Source organism: Delphinapterus leucas, chromosome 7 (genome assembly GCF_059928025.1).
Source record: "Delphinapterus leucas isolate spDelLeu-1000000601 "Yukka" chromosome 7, BTC_Dleu_Yukka2, whole genome shotgun sequence".
Lineage (NCBI taxonomy): Eukaryota > Metazoa > Chordata > Mammalia > Artiodactyla > Monodontidae > Delphinapterus > Delphinapterus leucas.
The window spans coordinates 101,717,281-101,742,383 of NC_143135.1; the positions used below are offsets into that span (position 1 = coordinate 101,717,281).

The following is a 25,103-nucleotide window of genomic DNA, read 5'->3' on the forward strand; positions in this document are numbered from 1 at the left end:
TTCTTGGTTGACTGAGAAAATGAGCAGGTTTGGAAAGGCAGCTCTGATCCAGCCCGTGGTGTCCACAGTGAACAGCTGGATGCTTACTGAATGAACAAAGGGATACACGGGGGCAGGGGGAGAGCAGGAGGGAGGGCGTGGCGAGAGCGTGCTCTCTTGCTCGGCATGCGCACGCAGACACCTTCAGGAGAGGGGACAAATGGATGCAGACCTCCCCCTGTTGGGGCTGGGGGCATCGGGGAGGGGCAGCTGCACCCCCATGACTGTGCACGGTAACAGCAGCTGACAGGTGCCGGGCGCTGTGCTAGGGTCGCCACCTGAATGGTTTAATGTAATCCTCGCAGCCAGCGGGTGAGCCAAGCGCTGCTACCTCCACGCACAGATGAGGAAACCGAGGCACAAGGAGGTTAAATGACCAGGTTGGCATCACTCAGTAAGTGGCAGAGCCAGAATTCAAACCAGGAAGGATGCTATGGGTTTAACCACGACGCTAGACTGCCTTGGACGGGGCCCACCTAGGAAACCGGGCACCTGGGTTCTCAACCTCAGCCCGACCTCATTCCCGATGCCTCCCCCCTCAGGTGGCTGAGTTGTCCCTGGAAAGAAGGCCAGCAAAGTCCAGAGACCTGGCAAGGCCGGCGACCTCCTCCTGTGCAGACTGTCATCTGTGTGCCCTGGTAAATTGATCATCTCATTAGAGTGTGTTTAGAGGAATGTGTTTTAGTAGTTGGTGGGCTGTTGTCATGATGATGACTTTCTTGTTGACAGAAGAGGTTCTGCTGTGTGACGGATAGCGGACTGGAGGAAGCAGGAACACCCCTTGCCCTGGGTCTCTCCTGCCAGGGCCCAGGAGCCACCCAGGTGGTTCTTTTGTGAGGGTTCCGTGGCTGGCATAGGTCTCCTGACCAGCTGGGGGGTTGGTGGGCGAAGGAGGGAGGCACTGCACAGTGACCACGACTGGCAGCCTGTTATAGGAGGCTTGGATGTCTGTGTCTCCCACCCTCATTCCTCCCACATTTGGCTTGTATCTGGAGAAAGCTCTGATTCACGGTCAATCTCAGGGCAAAAAGAGAACTCGGATGTCATTCGATCAGATCAGACAAGGAACTGGCATGTCTGTGGTGAGGTGTCCAGCTTAGGCCCGCATGGCTCGTGGGTGGTGGAGCCTCTCTGGATGTGGACCACTCCATCCTCCAGCATCTTGCTTCCTTTCCGTAGCTGGGCCTGCTGCTTGATGCCACGCCTGCTGCACGGAGGAAGCAGGCGGCTGTGGAGAGCCAAGGCCTGGACTGGCGTTGGGGAGGGAGGCATCCCTCTCAGCGTGACCCTGAACTTACATGACCCTCAGAGCGAGGGCCTCCCTCCCAACGCCCTGGTCCTAGACCTGGCCAGAGTCCTCTGCCTGGTACAGGTGGGGGTGGGGGGGTGTTAACAGCTGGTGAAAATGGCAAATACAAACCCTTCTCCAAGGCCTCAGCTGTTGTGTCTAGGTGTCCGGAGCAAGCCCATTTGAGGGTTTCAACAGTTTCTTCTGCCCTCTGGAACCTAAAGGTCACCTGCCAGGATTCCAGACACTGGGAGAAGTCTGCTCTCTGGCTCCCAAGACAGGCTCTGGAAGCCCTAGGACACGGCCCCTGCAGACCCCAGATCCCTGGAGAGCCACGTGGAGCACAGAATGCAGGCACTTAGATGAGCCAGGGCTGTTGGGAGGTGTTTCTAGGTGGATTTGAATTAAAATGAGTAAAATGACAAGGAAGAAACAAATGCCGACCTACAGCTCTGGCCTTGTCCTTCAGAGACTCCAACCAAAGCCACCAGCTCATGGTGGCCTCATGCTCTGTGGCAGGGAGGGGGGGTTTAAGAGAAGAAGAGTCAACTTCCGGGGGCTGACACTTCCAACCTAAGTCAGTCCAGTATGGAGAGCAAAGCTGCTGGGGCCCTGTGTTGAGCTCACCTTTGTTCGCGGAGGCCGACGGGTACCTTAGAGAGATTTTAGACCTTCAGGAGTCTCCTTTAGGGACTTTGGGAATGCAATGCTGGAGGAGCTTTAAAGTGTCACTGTTCATGCTCGTCGTAATAACTGACCCTGGCTGAGGGCTCCCGGTGTGGACGCCTACAAGAAGAGTTCCCAGCGTGGGCTCTGGAGAGCTGGCTGCCCACCTCAGAAACCCGTGTGGACTGGGGGCCCTCGGTTTCCCAGATAGGGACCGCAGTCATACCCTGGTCTGGGAAGATCCCACATGCCGCGGAGCAACTAAGCCTGTGAGCCGCAACTACTGAGCCTGCGCTCTAGAGCCCGTGAGCCACAACTACTGAACCCGCGAGCCACAACTACTGAGCCCACGAGCCACAACTACTGAGGCCCGCGCGCCTAGAGCCCGTGCTCCGCAACAAGAGAAGTCACTGCAATGAGAAGCCCGCACACCACAACGAAGAGTAGCCCCCACTCGCTGCAACTAGAGAAAGCCGGTGCACAGCAACGAAGACCCAATGCAGCCAAAAAATAAAAATAAAAAGATTACATGAGATGATACGGGCAAAGTACGAGCTGACTGAGTGATGACTCCTCTTCCTCTTCCTCTTCTCTCCCTGACCGACGCTGCCAGGACAGGGCCTGGTGCCGTGCCTCCACTCTGGAGCCCTGGGTGCCCCTTCTGCTCCCAGCACCTCTGCTCTGGCTTCCTCTCCAAGGGAGGGTGTGAGGCCTCCTGGCTGGGCGGCACTGCCACGGCTGACCACCCTATTTGTCGGTGTGGAAGTTCTACCTTATACAGGTATGGAAATGGGGCTTCAACTTGTCGTTTGTAAAGGACCCTCATCGGTGATGTTTTCTTTTGTTTGTTTGTTTGTTTTTTGGCCGCGCTGCGTGGCAGGCGGAATCTTAGTTTCCTGACCAGGGATCGATCCCGTACCCCCTGCAGTGGAAGCGCAGAGTCTTAATCACTGGGCCGCCAGCAAAGTCCCCAGTGATGTTTTTAAGAAGATTGTCACCCTCATCTCTGACAGTAAGAAGGACAAGATGGTCCTTTGGGTGCCCATACAAATCCGCTAGTCCCCAGGGTTGACTGACCCAGGTCCTGTCTCCAGCCCTCCTGCAGGGGTATGGCTCTGGCCTGGCTACATCCCCCCACCCGTGCTCCGGGCAGGGGGTGCCGGGTGGTCCCTACCCTGGGCTGGGTCAGTACTCACGCTGGATGTCGATGGTGACCGAGGTCTCCTTCCCTCCGGGGATGGCTTTGTTGGTGGCTCGGCACACGATGCTCTGCCCGTTCTCCACATCGCCGGGGGAGATGAAGAGGGTACTCACAATGCTCTCACGCTTGCCGTCGCGAAGCAGGGTCTGCAGGGGGGAGAGAAGGCCCTTGTCACTTGTCACTCAGCTGGGATGGCCTGGGTGCGTCACGTGCCAGTCTTGGAGAGGAGGAGGGAGCCCTGTGGATGGAGGTGGGTCAGCTCAACACACCCAGGGGAGCCCGTCTCCATGCAGAGCCAGGGGTTACCGTTGGCTCCCTGGCCCAGATGAGTGCTGGGCTTCGGCTGGAAAAAGGAACTGGAAAGTTTTCCAGCATGTGTGAAAATCAGCCTGGACTTGCCCACCCTGACACATAAAAGAAACCAGGCTGGGCCTGACGGAAACCAGGTTCTATGTAGAAGTGAACTTGTAACTATTCTGCCTCTGGTCTGGGGGTGTCTCTGGGTCTGCAGGAAGCTCTGAGATGGGGGGCTACATGCAGGTGCTGTGGCCCCTGGGGATGACGCAGGCTGTAGAAGGGGGTGCAGATTGGGGGGTGGGGGTAAGGGCGGGGCTGGGAGGGATGTGGGCAGAATCAATGCACACTGACCATTTCATTACTTTACCTGTACAAACCCTTTCAACTTTTCAATCGTTTCACTTCCTGACCTCATTAGAGCTCGGACCAAGCCACAGGCGGGACAGATGCCATCGTCTTTCATTTGACAGGTGAGAAAACAGGTGTGATCAAGAGAGGCTATGGAGCTTGATCAAACTCACTTCAAGTTGGTGATAATATAAGTAAGAGGGTCTTGGAGTGAGTTGAATATTATCCCCCCAATTCATGTTCACCCAGAACCTCAGACTGTGACCTTATTTGGAAATAGGGCCTTCACAACTTAGTTAAGTAACTAGTAATTAGTTAAGGCTCTTGAGACAAGATCAACCTGGATGTAGAGTGGGCCCTAAATCGAGTGACTGGTGTCCTTGTAAGAGGAGGAAAAGACACAGGGAGAAACAAGGAAGGGGGCCATGGCAAGAAGGAGGCAGAGATTGGAATGATGCTGTCACAAGCCAAGGAAAGCCAGGAGCCCCCAGGAACTGGAAGAGGCAGGAAGATTCTCCCTCTGGGGCCTTTGGAGGAAGCACAGCCCTGCCCACACCTTGATTTTTCGCCTCTACAAGTGTGAGACAACACATTTTGGTTGTTTGAAGAACCAAGTTGTGGTACTTGGTTACAGTGGCCCTAGAAACTAACGCAAGCCTAAAGGTCTCCTGTCTTCCCCACGACCACGAGGTCATTCCTCACAGCTGCTGTTCCCCATCATTGCCGCTACCCCCTCCCTCCTCTGAGCCCCCTTCCAGCTACTTCCCCAGCCATTTACTGCCCCGCACCCTGAGCTCCCTGGTGGCCCACGAAGGTGGGTGCATACTGGGGAGGTGCAGTGTGCAGGAGGGTCACTTCAGGGGACAAGGTGGGGAGACTGGACTTGCTCAGTACACCCCAGGAAGGAACTTGATCCTGCAGCAGGGGGTGCCGGATGCAGTCTTACTTTGCCATGACTGGAGCCAAGGGACAGATGGACAGACTCTACTTCCTCAAAACCTCCCTGAAAATAACCATGACATCCTCTCTAATCCTCACAGGACCTTGGAAGGAAGGGAGCCTTGTCTCCTAAATAACGGAAGAGAAAACTGAGTTCAAAGTGACTCAGGAACTTGCTGGGCAGGGCTGGGATTTGCACTTGAGAATGGTGAGCCCTGAGCCCATGACCCTCCCACTGCAGCTTCCTGAGGACCTGGAAGCCGGGTGGTGTGATCCCCACTTAAAGGTGGGAACAGTTAGATGATTAAGTAGCTTCCGAGTTTAGCAGTGACATGCAGGCGGCTGGACCCTGCCTCTAGGTCCTCAGTTCAGTACCCTCCAACACTAGGAGAACAGGACGGGAGCTTCGGTCCAGAACGGCGCGTCCTGCTGTAGACAAAGCCAGACTCAGATGCCGGAGAGATCCGCAGAGCAGGGCAGTAGTCCCGGCCTGTTTCTCCTCTGCTGTAGAACGGCCTGGGCGCAGGCCTGTTCCCGTCCATATTCTCTCCTGGGACGTGGGGTGATGGTCTCAGCCCTGGGCAGAGGGATCTTGGAGAGGGGCTGGGGGAGGGTGATACGGTCAGTCCCAGGAGCCGGTGGGGTAAGGGCCTTGAGCTCAGCCTCAGGGCCAGGGCGCTAACCTGGAGGCCGGCCCCCGGGGGTAGGGCTTGGCGCGCGGGCGGTGCAGCCCCGCCCAGCCGGAGCAGGGAGCTGCGGCCGCACCATCGTAACCTGCTGGCTCCGGCTCTGCTGACCTCCCGCGTCTATAAATAGCCAAGCGATAATCAACAATTTCCTGGATGTAAAAAAGACCTCGGGGCTGGGGTTGAGGAGGGAGGGAGATCGTACTGTTCTTCCCCCTCTCTTTTTCTTTACTTTTCCGTGGTGCTAACGAGGGGCATTTACATAAATTTTACTCTGCCGGCACCCCTCAGACTGATCTACTTGAGGGGTGCGGGGCCGGTGGGAGGGGAGCCGGGCCGAGCTCCTAATTAGGCCCCGACTGCTGCCCGCTCCCCGCACCCGGGGCGCTCCTCGTCCAGAGTGATGATTAATGACACATTTACTGTGTCCGGGCGCGTGCTTTTCTGGGAAATAAAAATTCTGGTTCAAGTTGTTTGTTCCGCCTAATTAGAGAAGGGGAGATGTGTTCATTAAACCGGGGGAGAGCTCAGCGCCCGCTCCCCACGCCGCTCGGGGGGGTGTGAAGGCGAGGCCACAACGCGTTCCTGGGGAGGGAGCCGAGCGCAGGGCGAAGAGGGGGCCTTGGTCTTCTCACCCTGGTTTTCCTCCGTCCCTTGTTCGTTCCTTCCGCATCTCCTCACCTCTCCTTTCTCTTTTCTTTTCCATCATTCCTGTCTTATAAACCTCCGCTGTCCTCACATGCAAATGAAACCCTGGGACTTTGTGGCCTCCAGGTCCAGGCCAGGTGGACACTCTCTCGTTTGCTGATTCTTGTCACTTCCCCGTCCTCCCTGCCCCTTCCCTCCCCTGAACTTGGCTCTGGAGACGCACCTCCAGGCCGCCACCTTCTGCTTGAGAAACCTTCAGAAGCACGCACTCAGCTTCAGGAGGGTAAGTGGGTTACTAGTGGTGAATCACTGTTTCTGGGGCCACCACCTCCAAGGCCTGGGGCAGCGTTCCCTCCAGCTTGGTGGGCACTAGTGTGACCCTGATGGCCTCTCCTGCGGGTGCCACCTGTGTGTGCAGATATGGACCAGGAGCGGGGCCTATATACCTCACCTGCACTGGGGTGAACATGCCAGGGCCTGTGTGCGTGTCCACCGGCCTCTGGTCCACTAACTGCTTCCAAAGAGCCTTCCTGACTGTCCCAGTGTCTGTGGGAGGCTTAGGGCTCATCTCTGGACCCTGCCTGTGCTGTGCTGCTTCCTGTCTGTGCATCCAGCCCCCCTGTCCCACCCCTGAGGGCAGGCACTTGGCATTCAGTTGGCAGCGGTAGTGGGGGAGCTGGGCTGGCCAGGGGCAGACTGCACCCTGTGTGAGTCTATCCAGTGTGGGCAGCTGCCACCACTCTGCTCTTTCCAGAGCCCCTGGAGCCTCAGCTGGGCAGTGGAGAGCCAGGCTGAGCCCCAAGAGCTGGGAGGCCTCGTGACCACAGTTGAGGGAGGATGGAGGTTTGGAGGGAATGCATTGGGTGGGTGGCCCAAACCTGGTGCTGAATATAGGATGTTCATTGATATGCAAACAGCCTGGAAAGGGCTTGAGCCTGCCTGATTGCCTGGCAACAAGGCCTCCTCTCTTCTCCCTCCTCACTCACCTCGCCCACCTGCCATGTCCCTCAAGTTTTTTTAATCCTCTCTTTGCCTCCCCTTCTTATAGCTGCCTGGGGACTCCATCGGTGCCTGTTATGTGGTTTGAATGAGGGCTGTCAGGGAAGGTGGAGGTTTGCATGGTGCCTTTTGCCCCAGACCCTGTGTCTTCAGGGACCAACCCCAGTTTTGTTCCCTGGGGCCAGGAAGGATGCTCTTCACAAAGAAGGCCAGGATGAGTGGCAGCTGCACACCGAGTAGAGACTCTTGGCCCCTAAGATGGACAGATGAGATGGGGAGTACTGGGGTGACTGGAGGGGAGAGGTTGCAGAGCTGGGCTCCAGTGAGGGCCCAGCGTGGAACCTAATGAGGCTCATTGGTCCTGGGGGTGGGTGGGTGGCCCCTTGGGCAGGCAGCAGTCTGAAGCTGGAGGAAGCAGTGGGGTAGGGCTGGAGGGCAGAGATGTACACAACTGTACATCCTAAGGCCAAGCGACCCTCCCCCTGTTGTGTGCATCCGGGTCAAGGCCTCACCCCCGATGTGGCAGCTGCTGGGGTAGTAGCAGGTGGAGCGGGGATCTGGCTCCCAGGGAAGACTTCTCTCTGGCCTCAGCCCAGACTGTCTCCTCTCCTCTTCCACAACCTGTCCTGCGTCCCCTGGTCTGCCTTCCCGATGAATGCCAGGTGGCTTCGGTTCTGGTGCCAGGCCCGGAGAAGACGGCCTGAGGCTGGGTGTCCGGGAAGAGAGGACTTGGAGAGAGGCCCCGCCATCCTCTCCCCTGCTTCTGCAGCCAGACACCTGCTGGGAGCTGCGGTCCCTCACCCAAGCACCCGGGCCGCGAGGGCTCTGGCGGCCGTGGGTCCAGGGAGAGGCACCACAGCCTGTGCTGGTGCATCCTCTTCCCGAGGATTCTCCCAGGGCGAGGGACCTAGCCATCCTCTGTGATGCCATCCTCAGTCCCACCAGCCCATCCTTCCCCTGCTGGCTGCACGGTGGAGGAGCAAAATGAACACCCCACGAAACCTGGGCTGCTGTGTGACCTCTGGGGAGGGATAACAGGGTAAGCCAGACGGGGCTCTGGGAGGAAGGGCAGGAAGGGCCCAGTAATACCAGCGAACGTTTTACGAAGCCCTGACTCTACGCCAGGCACTTTACCCAGTGCTTTCAACGCATTATTCTTTCTACGTCTCAAAGGAATCCTAACAGGGGTCCGCAGTTATCATCCTCCCATTTTGCAGATGGGGAAGCTGAGGCGGAGAGCTGAAGTTACCATAATATGCGATGGGGCTCAGGTTTGAACCAAGTTGGTAGGATCGTGGGGCCTGCTCTACTATGACACTGTCACACTCGCCCAGGAAATATGGATGGCAGGGTGCACAGTGGGGACCTTGCGGATCAAGTGAGGGAAGGCAGTGATCCTAACAGCCTTGCTTCCCTCTGCCCGGCACTCTGCTCATTCAAGCCTCGCGACCAGCCTTTGAGGCAGGTGCCGTGGCTCCTGTGGTAGAGATGGGGACTCTCAGGCACAGCAAGGCTAGGGAGCTTGCCCGTGGTCACAGAGCTAGAAGGAGGCAGAGCCTGGATTCAGGCTTCCCAGCCCCCTGGGTCCACGGGCTTAACCACCCACCATGTGATAAATACTGAGGCTTCAGCTATGAGGGCTTTCAGGGCCGCCCTGTGGGATTTTTTTTCTGTAGACGGTGGACCCTCCTTGACTTTGTGTACTCGTGGGTCCTCTCAACCTCTCTCTCTCCCTGTCTGTCTGTCTCTGTCTCTCTCTCAGATGTTCATGTCCCTGGCCCCTTCTCTTGCATAGCCTGTCTGGGGCTGCTCTGCCTTTGGGACTTCAGAAGTTCCTAGGTCAATGGCACTTGCAGTCCTGGGGAAAGAGGGGGCAGCAGAGGGCTGGGCTCTGACAGCCCCCGGAGCAGATGCCATATGAGTATGGCTGGAGGATCCAGCCTTCTCCGTGTGCCCCGAGTCACAGGTTTAAAGCTTGTCAGACCCGGCAGGTCCCTGCTGTATATGAATTGTGTCCCCCCCACCCCCGAACTCATATGGTGAAGCTCTGACCGCCAATGGCACATATTTGGACATAGGGCCTTACCCCAGGAAAGAGAGAAAGTTGAGGAGAGACAGAAAAGGTCAGATAAATAGAGGCAGAGCACGAGAGAGAAAAAGAGAGAAAAAGTGACAGTGTGCGCACGAGAGAAAAGACAGAGAGAGAGAGAGACAACGAGCCAGGAACAAAAGGTGACAGAAAATCATACAGGCAGAGCAAGAGCTGCAGAGAGATGGGGAGAGCCGGCCCCTCCTGCAGCCCCTCCCCTCCTTCCACCCCGCCTCACCTTGGAGTAGGTGGCTCCATTGATCACCTCTCCCTTCCTCAGCCAGATGATGGAGGCTGCAGGCTTGGCGTTGTCTGCATGGCAGGTGAGGTTGAGGGGGTCCCCGGCCCGCAGGCTGATGACAGGCCCCCCCAGGATGACGGGGTCATCAGGTGGCACTGCGGGGAGAGGAGGGGAGAGGTCAGGCTGAGGGCGCCCCTCCCCTCGGGCAGGGCTGGGTGGACTTTATGGAGCCGATGACCAACAGTAATTATCATTCTTTAATAAAATGTATAATCCCCTTGTAGGATAACAATAACAGCAACAACAGCAGTAATCCTGACACAGGCATCGCGTGTTTATTTGCAGAGGACTCTCATGTCATCATTTCACCCCGCGTGCGGCAGCCCGTGAGGGGACAGGGCAGGTGTCATTAGCTGTGATTTGCAGATCGGGAAGCACGGCACGGCTTCTTGGACTGCTTTTTTTTTTTTTTGCGGTACGCGGGCCTCTCACTGTTGTGGCCTCTCCCGTTGCGGAGCACAGGCTCCAGATGCTCAGGCTCAGCGGCCATGGCTCGCGGGCCCAGCCGCTCCGCGGCATGTGGGATCTTCCCGGACCAGGGCACGAACCTGCGTCCCCTGCATCGGCAGGCGGACTCTCAACCACTGCGCCACCAGGGAAGCCCAGATCATTCTTTTTAACTTCTCTCTCCCTCTTTTAAAACAAAGCAGTGTCACATCTGTCGTCTGATTTAATCCTCACAACCATCTTGCAAGGTAAACATTATTATCCCAATTACACAGATCTGGAAACCGAGGCTCAGCAAGACCAAGTGACTTGCTCAGGGTCACACAGTGCATGAGTGGCAGAGCCAGGGCTAGAAGCAGGTCCCCTGACACTTGGAGCACCAGGCTGGTTGCTTCCCTTGCAGGGGACAGGTGACAGGCGACCTTTCAAGGCTGAGACAGTGTTTCAGAGGGCTGGGCATCTCCTTAGCACTTTATTCTCCCTCATCCCAGAGTCAGAATGAATCTCTCTTGCCTGGTCCTTCCACCCCATTTCATAGCAGCGTGGTCCCCGCCACGAGACGGGGAATGCCAGGGGGAGAGTGACGCCTCCCGTAGCGCCCGGCACAGGGCCCGGTGCCTGGTGGAAGCTCCATACACGTTTGCTAACTCCAGTGCAGTCACGCCTTTGATCCCCATGATGACCATGGGATGCGGGATGGGCAGTTACGATGATGGATAACCATTGTTGGGAGAAGAGGCCCAGAGAAGTTAAGTGACTGGCCTAAGGTCACAGAGCCTCTTCTGAGATTTGTGCTTGTGGACGCACGAGGGTCTCAGGCCTCTGCTTTCCCTGTCTCTCCTCCCTGGACAAACCAGAAGGGGCAGGGCTCCTTGGAGACCACCTGAGGAATCCCTGGCCTTCTTCCCCAAGGCGGGGCTGGTCAGGAGGGCTGAGCTGCGTGTTTGCTCAGTGAATGGGTCATTAGGTGAGAGTTGGGGTCCTCACGCAAAGGGCCTTCTTTGCCCAGTAGCCAGAGAAAGTCCATCCTTCCAGCCAGGCCCTGTGTGACCTTCTGGGCCCGTGGGCAGGAAGGCAGCCTCTCCAGGCAGTGGAGGCACGTCCAGACCCAGCAGCTCTGCCTTCCAGCCCCTCCCCACCCAGGGCACCCCCAGCAGCCTGCTGGCTTCCCTCCGCTCCCCAGGGCCCATCCCTGCCCTGGCACCTGCCAGGCTCCTCAGGGAACTCCAGGAGACCCTGGGGCCAGGTAAGTACTTGAAGCAGCATGCCTCCAGCTAGTGGCTCTGCCCCCTCCCTTTCCGGCCTCCAGGACGCCTGGTTCAGAACTACAGCCCAGGCGAGTGCCATCCCCCAAGTTTCTATTTCCTAAGGGAAAAAAACCCTCCCGGCTTCCAAGTTGCTCTCATCAGCCCCAGGACTCCACTGCGATCCTGGCCCAGGGAGAAAGTCGGCCTCATTCAGCCCTGCCCAGCCTCCTAGGGGGACCTGGGTACAGGCAGATGGTGGGTGTGGGCCGGACAGTAAAGACAGCCTCCTACCCTGCCCTCCCTTTACCCCCTCATTAGTGCCAGAGGCCTCCTTGGTGCTGTGGGCCAGAGAGCCACAGGGAGGCTAATGAGGGCCTTATAGTGCTGGGGAGGGGATTTTATCTCCTTGCTTTGGGCGGGCCCTGCCAGCAGGGAGGGCTGCGCTGGGCTCCTGGCCCCTCCCTCCGAGGTGGCGGCTTTCTGCCCGTGAGCTGTTCGATGGATGTGCTCAGGCAGAGCTTGCTGAAGGCCAGGGAGACTGGAAAGAAGCTTCCGGAACAGAATCAACACCTGGCCATCCTGTGTCCGCGGCCTCCCCAGTGCTGAGCCAAGGGGGCGAGATTGTGGAAGTGCCCTAAATCAGAGACCGAAGCGGGAAGGCAGTCCCTTGCCCAGTTTTATTTCCTCAGATATAACATGTGAAAGTACAACAGGGGATCTGGAACGTTCCTCCAGCACTGACATTTGCTGGGCCCGAGACAGCGGTTCTCGCTGCAGTTTACAATATTCTGGGGGAGGTTTTAAACGTCCCGTCGCCAGGCCACACCCTGACCAGCTGAATCCCCATTTCAGGGGGTAGACCAGAGCATCAGGGCATTTTAAAGCTCGCAGAGGATTCTGCTGTGTGACCAGGTTTGAGAACATAGTGTCTCTGGGCCTTTGCTCAGTGTAACCACCTGTGATCACGGCTAGTGCTGCGTTTGGAATGTCGGGTTAGAGGAGGGGAGAGGGGAGTGGGACTGTGCTGTGTGACGCTTAGGCGCACGTGCGCACGCGCACACATCTTCCCAAATAAGTGGTTATCACGCCAGTTGTTCACGTAACCATGCATTATGGATCGGCCTTCGCCTCGGTGCACACCAGATGGGGTAGGAGGGGGTGTGGATGGGGGCTGGGGCAGGTGAGGGTGGGAGGGGGAGGAGGGGGGAGGTTTGGGGCCCGCAGGCTGAATAGAAATCAACAGTCGCTCCCTCCTGGCAGCTGTGGTCCTGACAGGAGGGGGGTGACTCATTACCTCTCCATTCAGACCCGGGCCCGGAGCTGGGGGGCCAGGAGGGGAGAAAGTCTCGAGCAGCCCGAGCCTGGAGATGCATTATTCATCCATCCCCCTCCCAGGATTCGTTATTATCCTGAACCACTACAGAGCTTGGTCTCCTAATTTTTTAATCACAGGGAAGGTGGAAGCGTTAGCCTTTTGTGATTAATCCGGAGATAAAAATAGTTGACGGTTTTGGTGTTGAGCTTGTTGTCGGTCAGGAAAAGTGCATTAGCTGTTGGGTGACTGAGACCTGGGAGGACTTGAGCCCGGGCAGAGTGGGTGCCGGGAGCTGGAAGGCAGCCCAGGGGTCACACCCTCCCTGGGACAGGGGCTGGCTCTGGGGCGCTGCTTTTGAAAGGGGCACATCATGCGAATTAGGGTTCTACAGTCGCGGGGGGCGCCTGGCTCTTTGCCATTTACCCTCCTGTCATCCGGGCTTTGGGCAGGCGGCTGGGGGCCTTCCTCCTTGCTCTGCCCATCTCTGGCCATCAGCCGTGTAGACAGTGCCACGTGCGTGGGTGTACAGTGTAGAGGACCCGTGCTCCCTGTGTGGGAGGGAGCCCCTGAGGAATTTCTCCCAGCTCTGCTGCCCAGAGCAAGCGGGCTTCAGTGGAGCGGCGGGCAGGGAGGCACAGGGGAGGTGTATGAGGCCAGAGAGCATGGTGGCTGCCCAGAGTCACGGGGAGCGAGGGTAAGAGAGGATGGGGAAGTGCAGCCTGGCTCCACCTGGGCGGCAAAGCTTTCACCTGTTTTATGTACTAGGGTTCTTTATACCATTTTACAGCAACAAGAGATTCTGTGGCTAAAAGTTGTATGGGACCGATCCCCAGCCCCACAGCTATCTCTAAGACGTGCTCCTATGATCAGAAGGCCTCCTGCACTAGAGCATGTGCTAGGGGAGACCATCTGACTCTCCTTCCTGCAGGACATCGGCTGGACAGAGAGTAGAGTGGAGCTGGGTTCAGAGGGCTTCCGCCTCGTTCTGGAACTGCTCACTGACTCTGTGCCCAGCTCATTTGACTCCTTGGTCTTGGTCTGCCCGGTTGGTCAACTTTGCCCGAACAGGCTGGGAAAATCCTCTTGGTTCCAGGCCATGGGCAGCGCTGTGGGGTCTCCTCCAAAGTCCAGTTGGTCACCTAAGTGGCCCCCTCCAGCCCGCTGGGCTTCCAGCGTTCCCCAGATGCTCCGTCAGCCCAGATGGTTGGTGCCCAGAGATGGGGGATGGGACACATCTGCCAGCAGAGGCCAGCAGCCCGGACACGGAGCTTATGTTGCCAGGGGCAGATGTGGGGCGGTCAGCGGGCCATCCCCCCGCCCCCATCAGTACCGGGAGCACCTCATAGACGCTAAGCTCTCTGGAGGGCAGGCCTGGGTCCTGTTCAACTCATGTGCAGTGCCTTCTCCACAAGTGGGCTGTTCAAACACAGTCTGGTTGGGTCGCTGCTCTGCTCCAAGCTCTCTGGGGCCTCTGCACTGTCCCTGGAACATAATTTGAAATCCTCTCTGTTGTCTATAAGCACCTGCACCCCTGGTCCTGGCCTGCCTCTGGGACCTGGCTTCCTTCCACTCAGCCACTCAGCCCTCACCACGCCCCGCCCCGGGGCCTTTCCGTCTGGAATGTTCTTTTCTGTGTCTTTGTCTTGCTGGCTTCTCCTCGTCAGTGATGGTGCAGCTTAAATGCCACGTCCTCTGCGAGGCCTGGCCACCCTGTGTAACAGCCCCTCATGACTCTCTGTCACACCAGCCCCCTTGCTTCTTTATCACCGGGTTCATTTGTATCTCCTCTTATGGAAAGGAGGCTCCCTGACAGCAAAGAAAGACCTTGTCTCTCTTGGTCACTAGATCAGTGCCTGGCACACAGTAGGTGCTCAGTAAATGTTTGTTGAATGAATAAATGAAAGATCCCTGGGTGAGGGGTCTGGCATGGGCGTTTGCTTCCGAGGCCAGCAGTTTCTATGCTGTGTGTGTATGGCGGTGGGTAGAGTTGGGGTGGCGGGCAAAGAGGAGGTGCCTCCCACACCTCGCGGGGACAGGAACTCCCTATGGTGGGACCTTGGGGAGTGGTTGCTTCCTGCCGTTTCTGGAAAGGAGGAGCCCAGGCGGGAGGGCTTGGGGTGGTGGGGTTCTCGGCTTGTTTTCTCGGTAGCACCAGACCCCTCGGTCGAGGAGGGACCCCTGTCTGATTTCTCTGGATCATAGGCTAGGGAGAGGTCTGCTGCAAGCAGGGTGGCAGCTCGGAGGGCTTCTGGCTTGGAGGGAAGATGAGGTGTGCCTTCCATGGTGCTTTTCTCTGCTTTTAGGGGTCAGTGTTCAGCCCCAGGCCCCAGGGAGTCAGGAAAGGAGCGGACTGAGTTTGTGCTGGGAGTGGGGGAGCTGACTGGAGGGGAGGGAGGACCCCCAGGGGCCTCTGAGCTCATCCTAACCAGCACCTCCCACACTCCAGAACCTTCTTTCCTCCCAGTGTCCCGGGTGCATGGCCAGCGTTCCTTCCTTCCCTCCTGAAATTGATGTTTCCACGTCTTTCTTTCAGCCTCTTTCACGCCCCAATCTGAGCCCATAGTGGTTGAGTAAAGCCAGACCCAGCCTGCCCTCTTGAGCTGGTAGGGTGAACTTTGTTACTCAAAGCGTGTTCCCGGGATGGAGCTGCAGCCTCCACATCACCCGGGAGCTTGTTAGAAATGCAGGCTTGTGCTTCACCTCAAGAGCTCCTGAATCTGGATCTGCGCTTAAAAACGACCCAGATAACTGGTATGTGCGTTAAAGTCTGAGGAACACTCCTGTGGAGGGATCCTAGGATGATTACAAACCGATAAGTGCTTTGAAGAAAAGGCTCATTGGACAGTGAGAACACGTGGGGGGGCCTCTGTGCTGGTTGGTGCCTTTCCTTCCATGACTTCCTGGGGGTAGCGTCCTGCTCACTAGACACTAGATTTAGAGGTGGACCCCAGTATGGATGTGTTTCATTACAGGTCCCTTTGGGACTTCCCTGGGGGCGCAGTGGTTAAGAATCCGCCTGCCAACGCAGGGGACACGGGTTCGAGCCCTGGTGTGGGAAGATCCCACGTGCTGTGGAGCAACTAAGCCCGTGCGCCACAACTACTGAGCCCGCGCTCTAGAGCCTGCGAGCCACAACTACTGAGCCTGAGCGCCACAACTACTGAAGCCCGTGCGCCTAGGGCCTGTGCTCTGCAACAAGAGAAGCCACCGCAATGAGAAGCCCTTACACCTCTGAGAGGAGTAGCCCCTGCTCGCCACAACTAGAGAAAAAGCCCATGTGCAGCAACAAAGACCCAACACATCGAAAAAATAAAAATAACAGGTTCTTTTGCTTGGGCAGTTCTTTAACTTGGAATGCTGGGGTCCTTCTTCTCCTGGATCACTCTTACCCAGCCTTCCAGATATAGCTAAGGGGTTGCTCAGTCCATGAGGTCTTTCTGGATCTCCAAGTTGGACCAAGTGGCTTTTGTCTATGATCCCATAGCATCCTGGGCATCCTTCTGTCTCAGTATCTCACCTCTTCTATGGAAATGATCTGAGTGTGTTTGTCTTTCCCTAGACTGCAGCCTCACCCGTCCTGTCCTCGTCACCTGGCAGAGCACCTGACGCTCCAGGGTTATCCCATGTATTTTTGCTGAGCTGAACCTGGCTCGAGTCCATCCCTTTACAAGCTGTATTACATATGTAATCCGACAATGTTTGCCCTCTTGTCTGGGAAGTGGGGTGATAAAGATACCTGCAGGCTGTTTTGAGGATTACCTTTATGATATGAAGAATGAGGAGGGAGTTTTGTAAACGGCTAGACAAATATTGATTATCAGGCCCAATTTTTTTTTTTTTTTTTTGGTATGCGGGCCTCCCACTGTTGTGGCCTCTCCCGTTGCGGAGCACAGGCTCCGGATGCGCAGGCGCAGTGGCCATGGCTCACGGGCCCAGCCGCTCCGCGGCATGTGGGATCCTCCCGGACCGGGTCACGAACCCGCGTCCCCTGCATCGGCAGGCGGACTCTCAACCACTGCGCCACCAGGGAAGCCCTATCAGGTCCAATTTTTAAGAATGACATTTAGTTTTGTTTATGTGGACGGCACTGGGCCAAGGGCCCTCTTGTTTCATTCTCAGTTTTCCTCGAAACGGGTGCTCTTAGGACCTCCATTTTATAGACTAGGAAACTGGGGCTCAGGGAGGGCAAATTAACACAGCAGGTAAGGGCTGTAGGGTTGGGATTGAGACCCAGGTTTGTTTTCCCCTGTGATATGTTCTGCCAGCATCAGAGCAGCACCCAGAGCCGCCCGTGAAGCTGGGGCTGTGCCTCACAGCCCGTCCCGTCAACCCTCCTGCCCCAGTCCTGACTCTTTATCCCTATGCATTCAGACCCCGCACTCCCGTCCCCCAACCTGATTTCCGACGGCTCGATGACGCACGAGCCTGACTTGCAGTTTGTGTTGGACAGAGATGTCTGCTAAGGGAGAGGAGGAATGATTTCTGCCGTTCAGATCCACGCTTTGCTCACTTTTGTCATTCTGCCCTGTTGTCAGGTTCTGGGCCCCATGCGATCCCAGCCTCCAGCTTCCTCGCTCACTTTGATGCGCCTCCTAATGGCCAAAGTGCAGAACCGCAGTCTGTAAAGACACGACCGGGATGTGCCTGCTTTTAAGGGTTGGCTTCTGAGGCCCAGCTCACTAGACATGTATTCAGAAAATCCATGTTGAGTATTTACTATGTGCCAGGCCCTGCTCAAATCAGCGGGGACGCAAAACTCCTGCCTTGGTAGAGTTTATATTCCAGTGGGAGAGACAGACAATAAACGGGTAAATACATAATACAATGTTGGTTGGTAGTAAGTACTAAGGAAAAAAAAGACCAAGTGGGGGAATAGAGAAATCCTAAACTGGCCTCTAGGATTCTCTTCTGGTTTTCTCCCAGCCTCTCTGGTTGCTACTTTCTGTCTTCTTCCCACCCGTAACTGGTGTTCTTCCCCAGGGACTCTCAGGCCTGTGTGCGTCCTGGGCACTAGCCGTGGAGAAGCACATGGCTTTCCTGTGGACTCAGCCAACATCTGCACGTTGATAAATCCCAAATAGGCGTAACTCCCATTTGGGGGAATGGCACCACCGATGACTGAAGCTAGAAATCTGCACGTCTTTCTGAATTCCACTCTCCTGCATGCGGCATTACGAACCATCCTGGTTAATTCTCTGAAATATCTCTCAGATTTGTCTCTCCCTTTCCATCCCCAGCAGTCTTCCTGTCTCAGGCCCTCATCATTTCTTACTTGGGTTACAATACCTAACACCTCCTGCTCTACCCTCCGCACTGTTCCAGAGTGATCTTTGCAAAGGTTTGATATTCACCCATCCACTCATCCCTTCACTCACCATTTGCTGCATTTCTAGCAGTCCTCTGTTTACAATCTTCCAAAGGTCCCCCACTGCCGTCTGGATAAAGTCTGAACTTCGTGGCTCTCGCCAATCCCTTCTGCTTCATTTTCCATCACTTCTAATTTGTTCTTATGGATAAGAATCACCTGCAACTCCTGGAATAAGTCACTCTTCCCCAATTGTCACTTTCCCTTTCCTTGGCTAACTCGAAAGTCAGCCAGCTTGGGCTCACATGCTGAGCCCTACACTTACTAGCTTGCGGCCATGGCCAACTTTCTTAGCCTCTCTGTGCCTCAGTTTCCTCATTTGTAGAACAGACTATATAATAAAACCAGATTTGCTGTGTAGCTCCCAGGATCAAGTGAGATGCAGTGTGGGAAAACACTTTATCAATGGTCCAGTGTTGTAGAGAGGTTATTTGTTCTTCAAGCAGACTGGGCTCATTCCCTTGAAAGATGGTGGGCAGAGTTCCTAGGGCTTGTGAGTCTGGTGCTCTCTTTCCTTGGGGAAGCAGAGGTCTCTCTCCGCTTTCCCTGCCCTGTCCTCACCAGACACGGGGTGAAGACCCTGCTGCTCCCCAGGGGTGATCTGCTGCCCTGCCTGCTTGGCCCCCCTCCCTCTCCAGTCTCCCCACATCCTGTGCCCATGAGAATGAGGCCGTTATGCTAGACGGCTGCAAAGGCGTGCGTGCGCCGCTGACCCTGTGTGGAGTCGAGGTGAGCATCTCCTCTGGGCTCGGCCAAATCGCTGGCTTACAGAATCATTAAGTTTGCAAAAGCTAACCGATGCACTCAGTAGTAACCTACTGTCCGGTTTGCTCCTGAAAGATGGCTCGGAGCTCTGGGCTCCTGTAGTAGTCCCAGCACTGGGCCCATGGCCGCGACCCTCTCCGCTCCGCTCCAACCCTTTCCACCTCCGTGATGGTCGGGGACTGTCCCACAGGCTCCATCTCTGCTACTCACAAAGTCCGTCGCTCCCTGCTGCTCTGGGATAAAACCCAGTTCATCCGCAGGGAGCGCGTCCAAGGCTCTCTCCAGCCAGGCCTTCTTTCTCCAGCTCTTTCTCGTGTGCTTTCCTTGGACGGGTCTGTTCGCCTCTCTGCAAGGATAGCCTGACCTTTACAACCACATGCATAGGTTTGTGAAGTTCCCTCTGCCAAAATGTCCTCATCCCGATTCTTAACAGGCTGGAATACCATCCTCTCTCCAAGCAGCTCAAAGGCCACCTTTGCCTTGTTAACTCTAGGTCATTCTTTACTGTCACCTCTTCCAGGAAGCCCTCACTCAATCTCAGCCCTTGCCCTAAGACCATGTGCCATCTCCATGAGCTCGTGTGGCCCTTGGTGCCATTGCCGTTGGCTGCCCGACCGCTGTGAGCTCCTTGAGGGCTGGCCTTGCCGGGTTCTTCTTTCTATCCCAGTACTTAGTACCGTGTGCAGCTCAGGGTGACCCTCAATAAATCTTGGTTAGCTGGTGCCTTGTCTGAGCTGGAAGCAAACAACCCCTGCTCCCTTAGCACTAGCCTTTCATGCTGGCACCCACCGTGGTCCATGTTACTTGATCTGTGGACCTGTTTCAGGTTCCCTACAGCTCCAGGAGGAGTCTTAGTACATCTTTGCATTTTTACCACCTCCTAGCATATTACCTTGTAGTAATAAGAATACAACAACAACAAATAATAATAATATGGTTAACAGCCCGAACTCCAGAGCTCTTCCAGTGCCATAAAAGTAGTCATTTAATTCTCACAACAACACTATACACGTAGACGTGGTCATGCGTATTTTAGAGACAAGAAAATGGAGGCACAAAGCAGTTAAGTTTCTTGCCCAGTGTCACGCAGCTAGTAAGCAGCGGAGTTGGGAGATGTGCAGGGTTTGCCAGATTTAGTAAATAAAAGTACAGAACGCCCAGATAAATTAGAATTTCAGATAAACTGCAAATAATTTTTAGTATGTTTATCTGAAATTCAAATGTAACTGGCATCCTGCATTTTATCTGGCAATGCTATACATGTGTTAATTAGGTATATGTAATTTAATAAATGTGAGTGCCTTCCCCCCTCTTCAGACCGTCTCCACTCCCAGTCAGGTCTACCTAAAGAAGATTTGGGGTAAGATGCAAATAGGGTCTTTTTAAGATGTGTCATCCACGGATTCTGTGGCACCATTGCCCAGACACTTTTCCTGGGAGCTTGGGGACAGAAGGACAGGAGGAGAGAGGACTGGAGGCTGCATTTCAGCTCTGGCCCTGCCCCCAGCCTGGGGGGCCCTGGACTAGCTGAGCTCAGGGGTCCCTGACTCCAGCGACTTGCAAAGGTCCGGACACTGGGAAGTCCGTGCTTCACCTGGAGCTCCTGTTATGCAGGGAAAAGATGGGCGGCAGGTGCCACGCTCCCGGCTCCTGGCTGCGTGACTGTGGGCAAGATAGCATGGATGGCATAGATATTACAGTATCTATCTCACAGGGCTGTGTGCTGATGAAATGGGTTAATACAAGTGCTTTGTCCCAGAGCTTGACACCACAGTAAGAACTCAGCCCTCATTAGCTCCCGATAATGATTACTGTCTGTTCAATAAGTGGACACGGAGAGCAGCAGTTACATGTGAAATTGCTCGTTTCAACCTCCTGCTCTGTTACCTCCTTGTGTTGCACCCTGGCCTCAGCCTCCCTAGGTGGCCTGGTCAGCACCTTTCCTCAAAGCACCGACAAAACCGTCACCATGGTGACGGTGACAGCAGGAGGTAAGAGGCCAGGATGGGCAGGGCCCCCAGGGAGGAGAGATGCGGCAAGGGAGACAGATGCTGTAGGGGCAAAGTCAAACAAAGTCACTTGTTTCGCCCCTCAAATGAGGAAGGGTGTGCACTCTGTTTATTTCCGATGAAACCCTGAAAGTGTCTGAGCCATCTCATCAGTGAGGCGCTGTCTGTGAGGAGACGGATGCTTCCTTAATCCCGAGTACACAGATGAATCACAGGATGTGTGCAGAGCAGAGGGAAGGAGAGATAAGGGGGAGGGGGAGGGCGCAGATGGCGGGCCCCACGCAGGCAGAGGGCTGTGCGTATGTGTGTGTCTGTGTGTGTGTTCACGGCGCAGGTGGGTGATGTGTGATGGTGTGTGGAGAGCAGGTGTAGCACCCTTCGGTGGCCAGAGGGAGAAACCAGATGGAAAGGGTGACCTGTGAGAAGAGCAGCAGCAAGGAGAACAGGGTGGGGTGGGAGAGCACGTGGAACCCTGGGGCAGGCGGGGGGCGGGAGGGCAGGCAGGGGAGGACATCCCTCCTGCCACGTGGGAGGTGGGTCATCCTGCGGAGGAAGGGACTTCTCCCTCTGCAGCTCGGCTGCCGTGCAGATGGCCACAGGGCGGGCTGAATGCCCTTCTCTGGTCAGTATCTGCTTTGCGGAGCCTCCCAAAGCTCTCCAGCTCGTCCTGACCTTGACTCTGGGGTTCTCCTGTGCAACATGGCTGGGTCCGGGGGAGAAGTCTAGTGTGGTGGCGTGGGCTGCCGTTTACTGGTTTCAACCTCACGGTAACCTCATGCCTTATTCTACAGATGGGGAAACCGAGGCACAAAGCGGCAGATCCACTTGGAACAAGTGATACAACTCACGGTGAGGGGGCCCAGGACTCTGGCTCAGGCCCCTGGGGGCCTGGCGGTGCTCTCCTAACCTCAGTGCTGTCTGGCTGCAACTGCGCGAGAAGCTGTCTCGGGGTCTTTGGCTCGTTAACAGCTTCAAGGAGGCCATCCTGACCCAGCAAAACACCGCGGGACTCGGGAGTGTCTGGGTCGGTCCCGTAAATAGAAAGCAGAACTGATATGGTCGGTTTTGCAACAGGCTCCCATCTGTCAAATCCGGGTCCTCAAGAGGCTCCGTGGCTTCACTCAGGAGGGAAGTGAGGCTGGTGCAACCTCCCCGACCAACACCTGGGGCCTCAGGAGTCTCACAAAGACTGAGGGGCACAGGGAAAAGGTCGCCTCTTTAAGGGGCTTAAAAAATAAACACATGAAATCCTAATAATTGGCTTTTAACATGAGACACTAGGAACACTGATTTTTGCATTATAAAAATGTGTGTTTGTTCCCTGTGGTAGCTGGTTGAGGAAGTGCAGGGAAGGATGGAGAAGTGACAGAGAGAGTTCAGGGAGGGGGACACGCAGGGTCAGACAGGCGGGACGAGAAGAGACAGAGCCAAGCGATGGGCAAGTCATCCACTCGGGAAAATGATAAACGGGAGCAGACAGAACACACTGTGCCTCGTCACGGGGAACTGTAAAGCAGCGTGCCAGGCAAGGAAAAAAGCAAAACGCTTTCTCTGGGCTTCTCGCCACAAAAATTCATTTCAGGGAATCCCAGAAAACCACTAAACGTACCTTTCAACTTTATGCAAATTTACCAAATCCAGTATCTGCCAGCATCCTTAAGAGGAGAAAGAAAGTCAAGGGTTTTTTTTTTTTTCTGCTCTGAGCCTGTTTTTGGAAAAGCACAAGCCTCTAAATTTGAAAAAGGGCAATTCTTTTAGAATTCCTTGCAAAAAGCGCTTCACCGCTCCTCCGTACTTTAGCATTATAGATATTTTTAAAATCTCCCATCTTCCTCATTTTTCACAGAGAGAGAGAGCACATTCCTCCTCAGAAACTGGTGAGCACTGCATGGCATTTTCTACGGAGAGGGTACCCTTTCTAGGTGAACATTCCCTCTTTACAATCTGCCAGGATGCTGCGATGTGGAACGTGACAAGGCTGAGGCCTCTTTGCAACCGGAGGGAAATCAGGCCATGCTCGTCCTGGGGAGGGTGCAGGAGGGGGCGGTGCAGACTGGGGTCCTGTAGGCCAAGCCCGAGATAGAGCCCTCAGGACGCTTAGTGGGGAGGCCTCTCTGGATCACCCCTGATGGGAACTGGGGAGGTGGCACTGGACAGAGGGGCCAGTCTGGACTGTGGTGGCGGCACCTTGAAGATCTCAGCGGACCCAACAGGAAGCTACGAAACCGGGAGGGCAGGCTGGCCTTTGTGCCCTGCAGGGCCCAGTCACTGGCAGTGGGCTTCCTCCCCTTGGGCCGCAGGTAATCCCCAGAGAGGACTCAGCAGAGAGCTGGCCACCCGACAGCCCAGCAGCTGAGGCAAGGAGTCCTTCTGTCCTGGAAGGGGGAAGGGAAGGGGAGGTGGCCATCACAGCGTGCACTGCAGGCGGTGTGCACAGGAGGGGGGCACGGCCTCTTCTCCCAGAGCGGCCCCCTCTTCCTCATTGAAATTGCGGTGGGGTGGGGTGGTTTTGGCCCCAGCGTGCTCTGTATCAGAATACCGCCCTTTCGGAGGAGAGCTGGGTAGTTGGCCAGGAGAAGATGTTGGCCCTGCTCCGTGCTCCGGGTTCGATTCATGGTGGGGAAGGGAAGGACTCCCCGTCTGCCTCTGGTCACACCCACAGCTTGTGTTTGCTGGTGTCGGTGGGCTGGGTTTGGGACCACCCAATCCCTGCCTCTCTGGCCCCAGGGAAGCAGTGTCAGGGTGAAGAGTGGGCACCGTCTTTGCTCTCAGACAGACCTGGGAACCTCCTTACGTGGTGACCTTGGGCAAGTTTCTAAATTTCCCGAGCTTCTGTTTCCTCATCTGTAAAGTGAAGCCAATATGGGCTTCTCGTGGTGCAGGACTGAACGAGGGACCACACGAATGGTGCGGGTTGTAGCAGGTCCTCGGCAGGGGTGGCCTTGAGCTGGGTCGGCTAAGGTTGAGGTCGGCTGCCCTCTCTCCTGATTTGTGGGGTGCTCCCTGGGGTTGAGGCAGGGTGCCAGCAAAGCTCAAGTGAGATATGTGGTTTGCAAAACGTTTTCGATATAGAGAAAGAAGATATATATATCTATGTAAAATGGGACACTATTCAGCCATGAGGAAGAAGGAGATTTTTCCATTCGTGACAACGTGGATGAAACTTGAGAGCGTTATGCTAAGTGAAATAAGTTAGACAGAGAAAGACAAATACTGTATGATATCATGTATGTGGAATCTGAAAAAAGCTGAACTCTGAGAAACAGACAGTTGAGTGGTGGTTACAAGGGGCTGAGGGTGAGAAAAATGGGGAGATGTTGGTCGAAGGGTACAAACTTCCAGTTATAAGGTTAACACGTTTTGGGGATCTAACGTACAGCATGGTGATTATAGCTAATTACACTGTATTATACATTTTAATATTGCCACCAGAGTAGATCATAAAGGTCTCACCACTAAAAAGAATTGGTAATTATGTGATGGGATGGAGGTGTTAGCTAACGCAGTGGTGGTAATCACAGGCAATATATGAATGTATCAAATCAATGCATTGTATACCTTAAACTCACATATTATTATAAGTCAATTATATCTCAATAAAGGTGGGGAAAAAAAGGTCAAGTAAAATGCTATGTGCAAGGTAAGGGAAGCAACGGGGAAAGAGCCCTGATGTCTCATGGTGACAATGGCCATGGACAAACTTATCAGATCTGCCCAGAAAGCTGTACGGGGCAGGTAAGTGTGACAAGGTGCAGAATTGGGTGGTGTTCTGGCCTGGGATGGAGAAGGCTGCTCCCCAGACATTCATAACGTTTATACTAACTTTCTACCTTACAAATGTCAATTATTACAAACCTACAAGGTGCAGCCTTAGTCACCCACTGGGTGACGTCCCTAAGAGGTGGGTGAGGGGTGCCGTTCCAGGGATGAGGGACCAGAGCTGGTGTCCAGGCCTCAGAGCTTTTTAGTGGAAGAAGGAGGATTTTAATCTCACCTTTCTGACCTCAAGTCTAGAGACCTTTCCACTTGGCAGCTCCTCAGCAGGGGCTGGGCAGCCTGGGGCAGTGTGAGGGCTCAGGTAACCTGGTCCCAGGATGGAGGCCCCCCCCCCCCCGTGCTGGGTGGTAGCCTCCTGGGCCAGCTGTCTCCCGGCCCTGATTCTGATGCACTCCTGGGTCTCCTTCCAGCCTGGACCCCACAGGCTCCCACTCTCCTCGACCCCCCGGAGTCCACTCAGACCCCTTCCACCCTTTGGGGAAGGTGATCCTGATGGAACCCTCAGGATGAAAAAATCCCACTCACTGGTATGTGCCCGGACCTCAGCTGGAAGATAGATTTCTCTTTATTCCGAGTCTGAGTGATGTTTTCCTCCCCGTCTCCTTTGGCCCCCCTCACCCCTGCTGGCCCTGGGGAGGGGCCCTCCTCTGGGGTGTGTGAGTCCTTCTCCATCACTG

At 55.5% G+C, this 25,103-nt stretch overlaps 1 protein-coding gene across 1 annotated transcript in view; it reads right to left on the minus strand.

Annotated features, from left to right (window-relative positions):
• Nucleotides 1–25,103, minus strand: part of KIRREL3 (kirre like nephrin family adhesion molecule 3) — an 82,639-nt gene that overhangs the window by 27,258 nt on the left and 30,278 nt on the right. Inside the window, exons 2-3 of the mRNA XM_089915899.1 lie at nucleotides 9,439–9,596; nucleotides 3,190–3,340 (exon numbers count right to left, since the gene is read on the minus strand). Coding sequence (XP_089772025.1) covers nucleotides 3,190–3,340; nucleotides 9,439–9,596 — 309 coding nt within the window. The remainder of the gene's footprint in view (nucleotides 1–3,189; nucleotides 3,341–9,438; nucleotides 9,597–25,103) is intronic.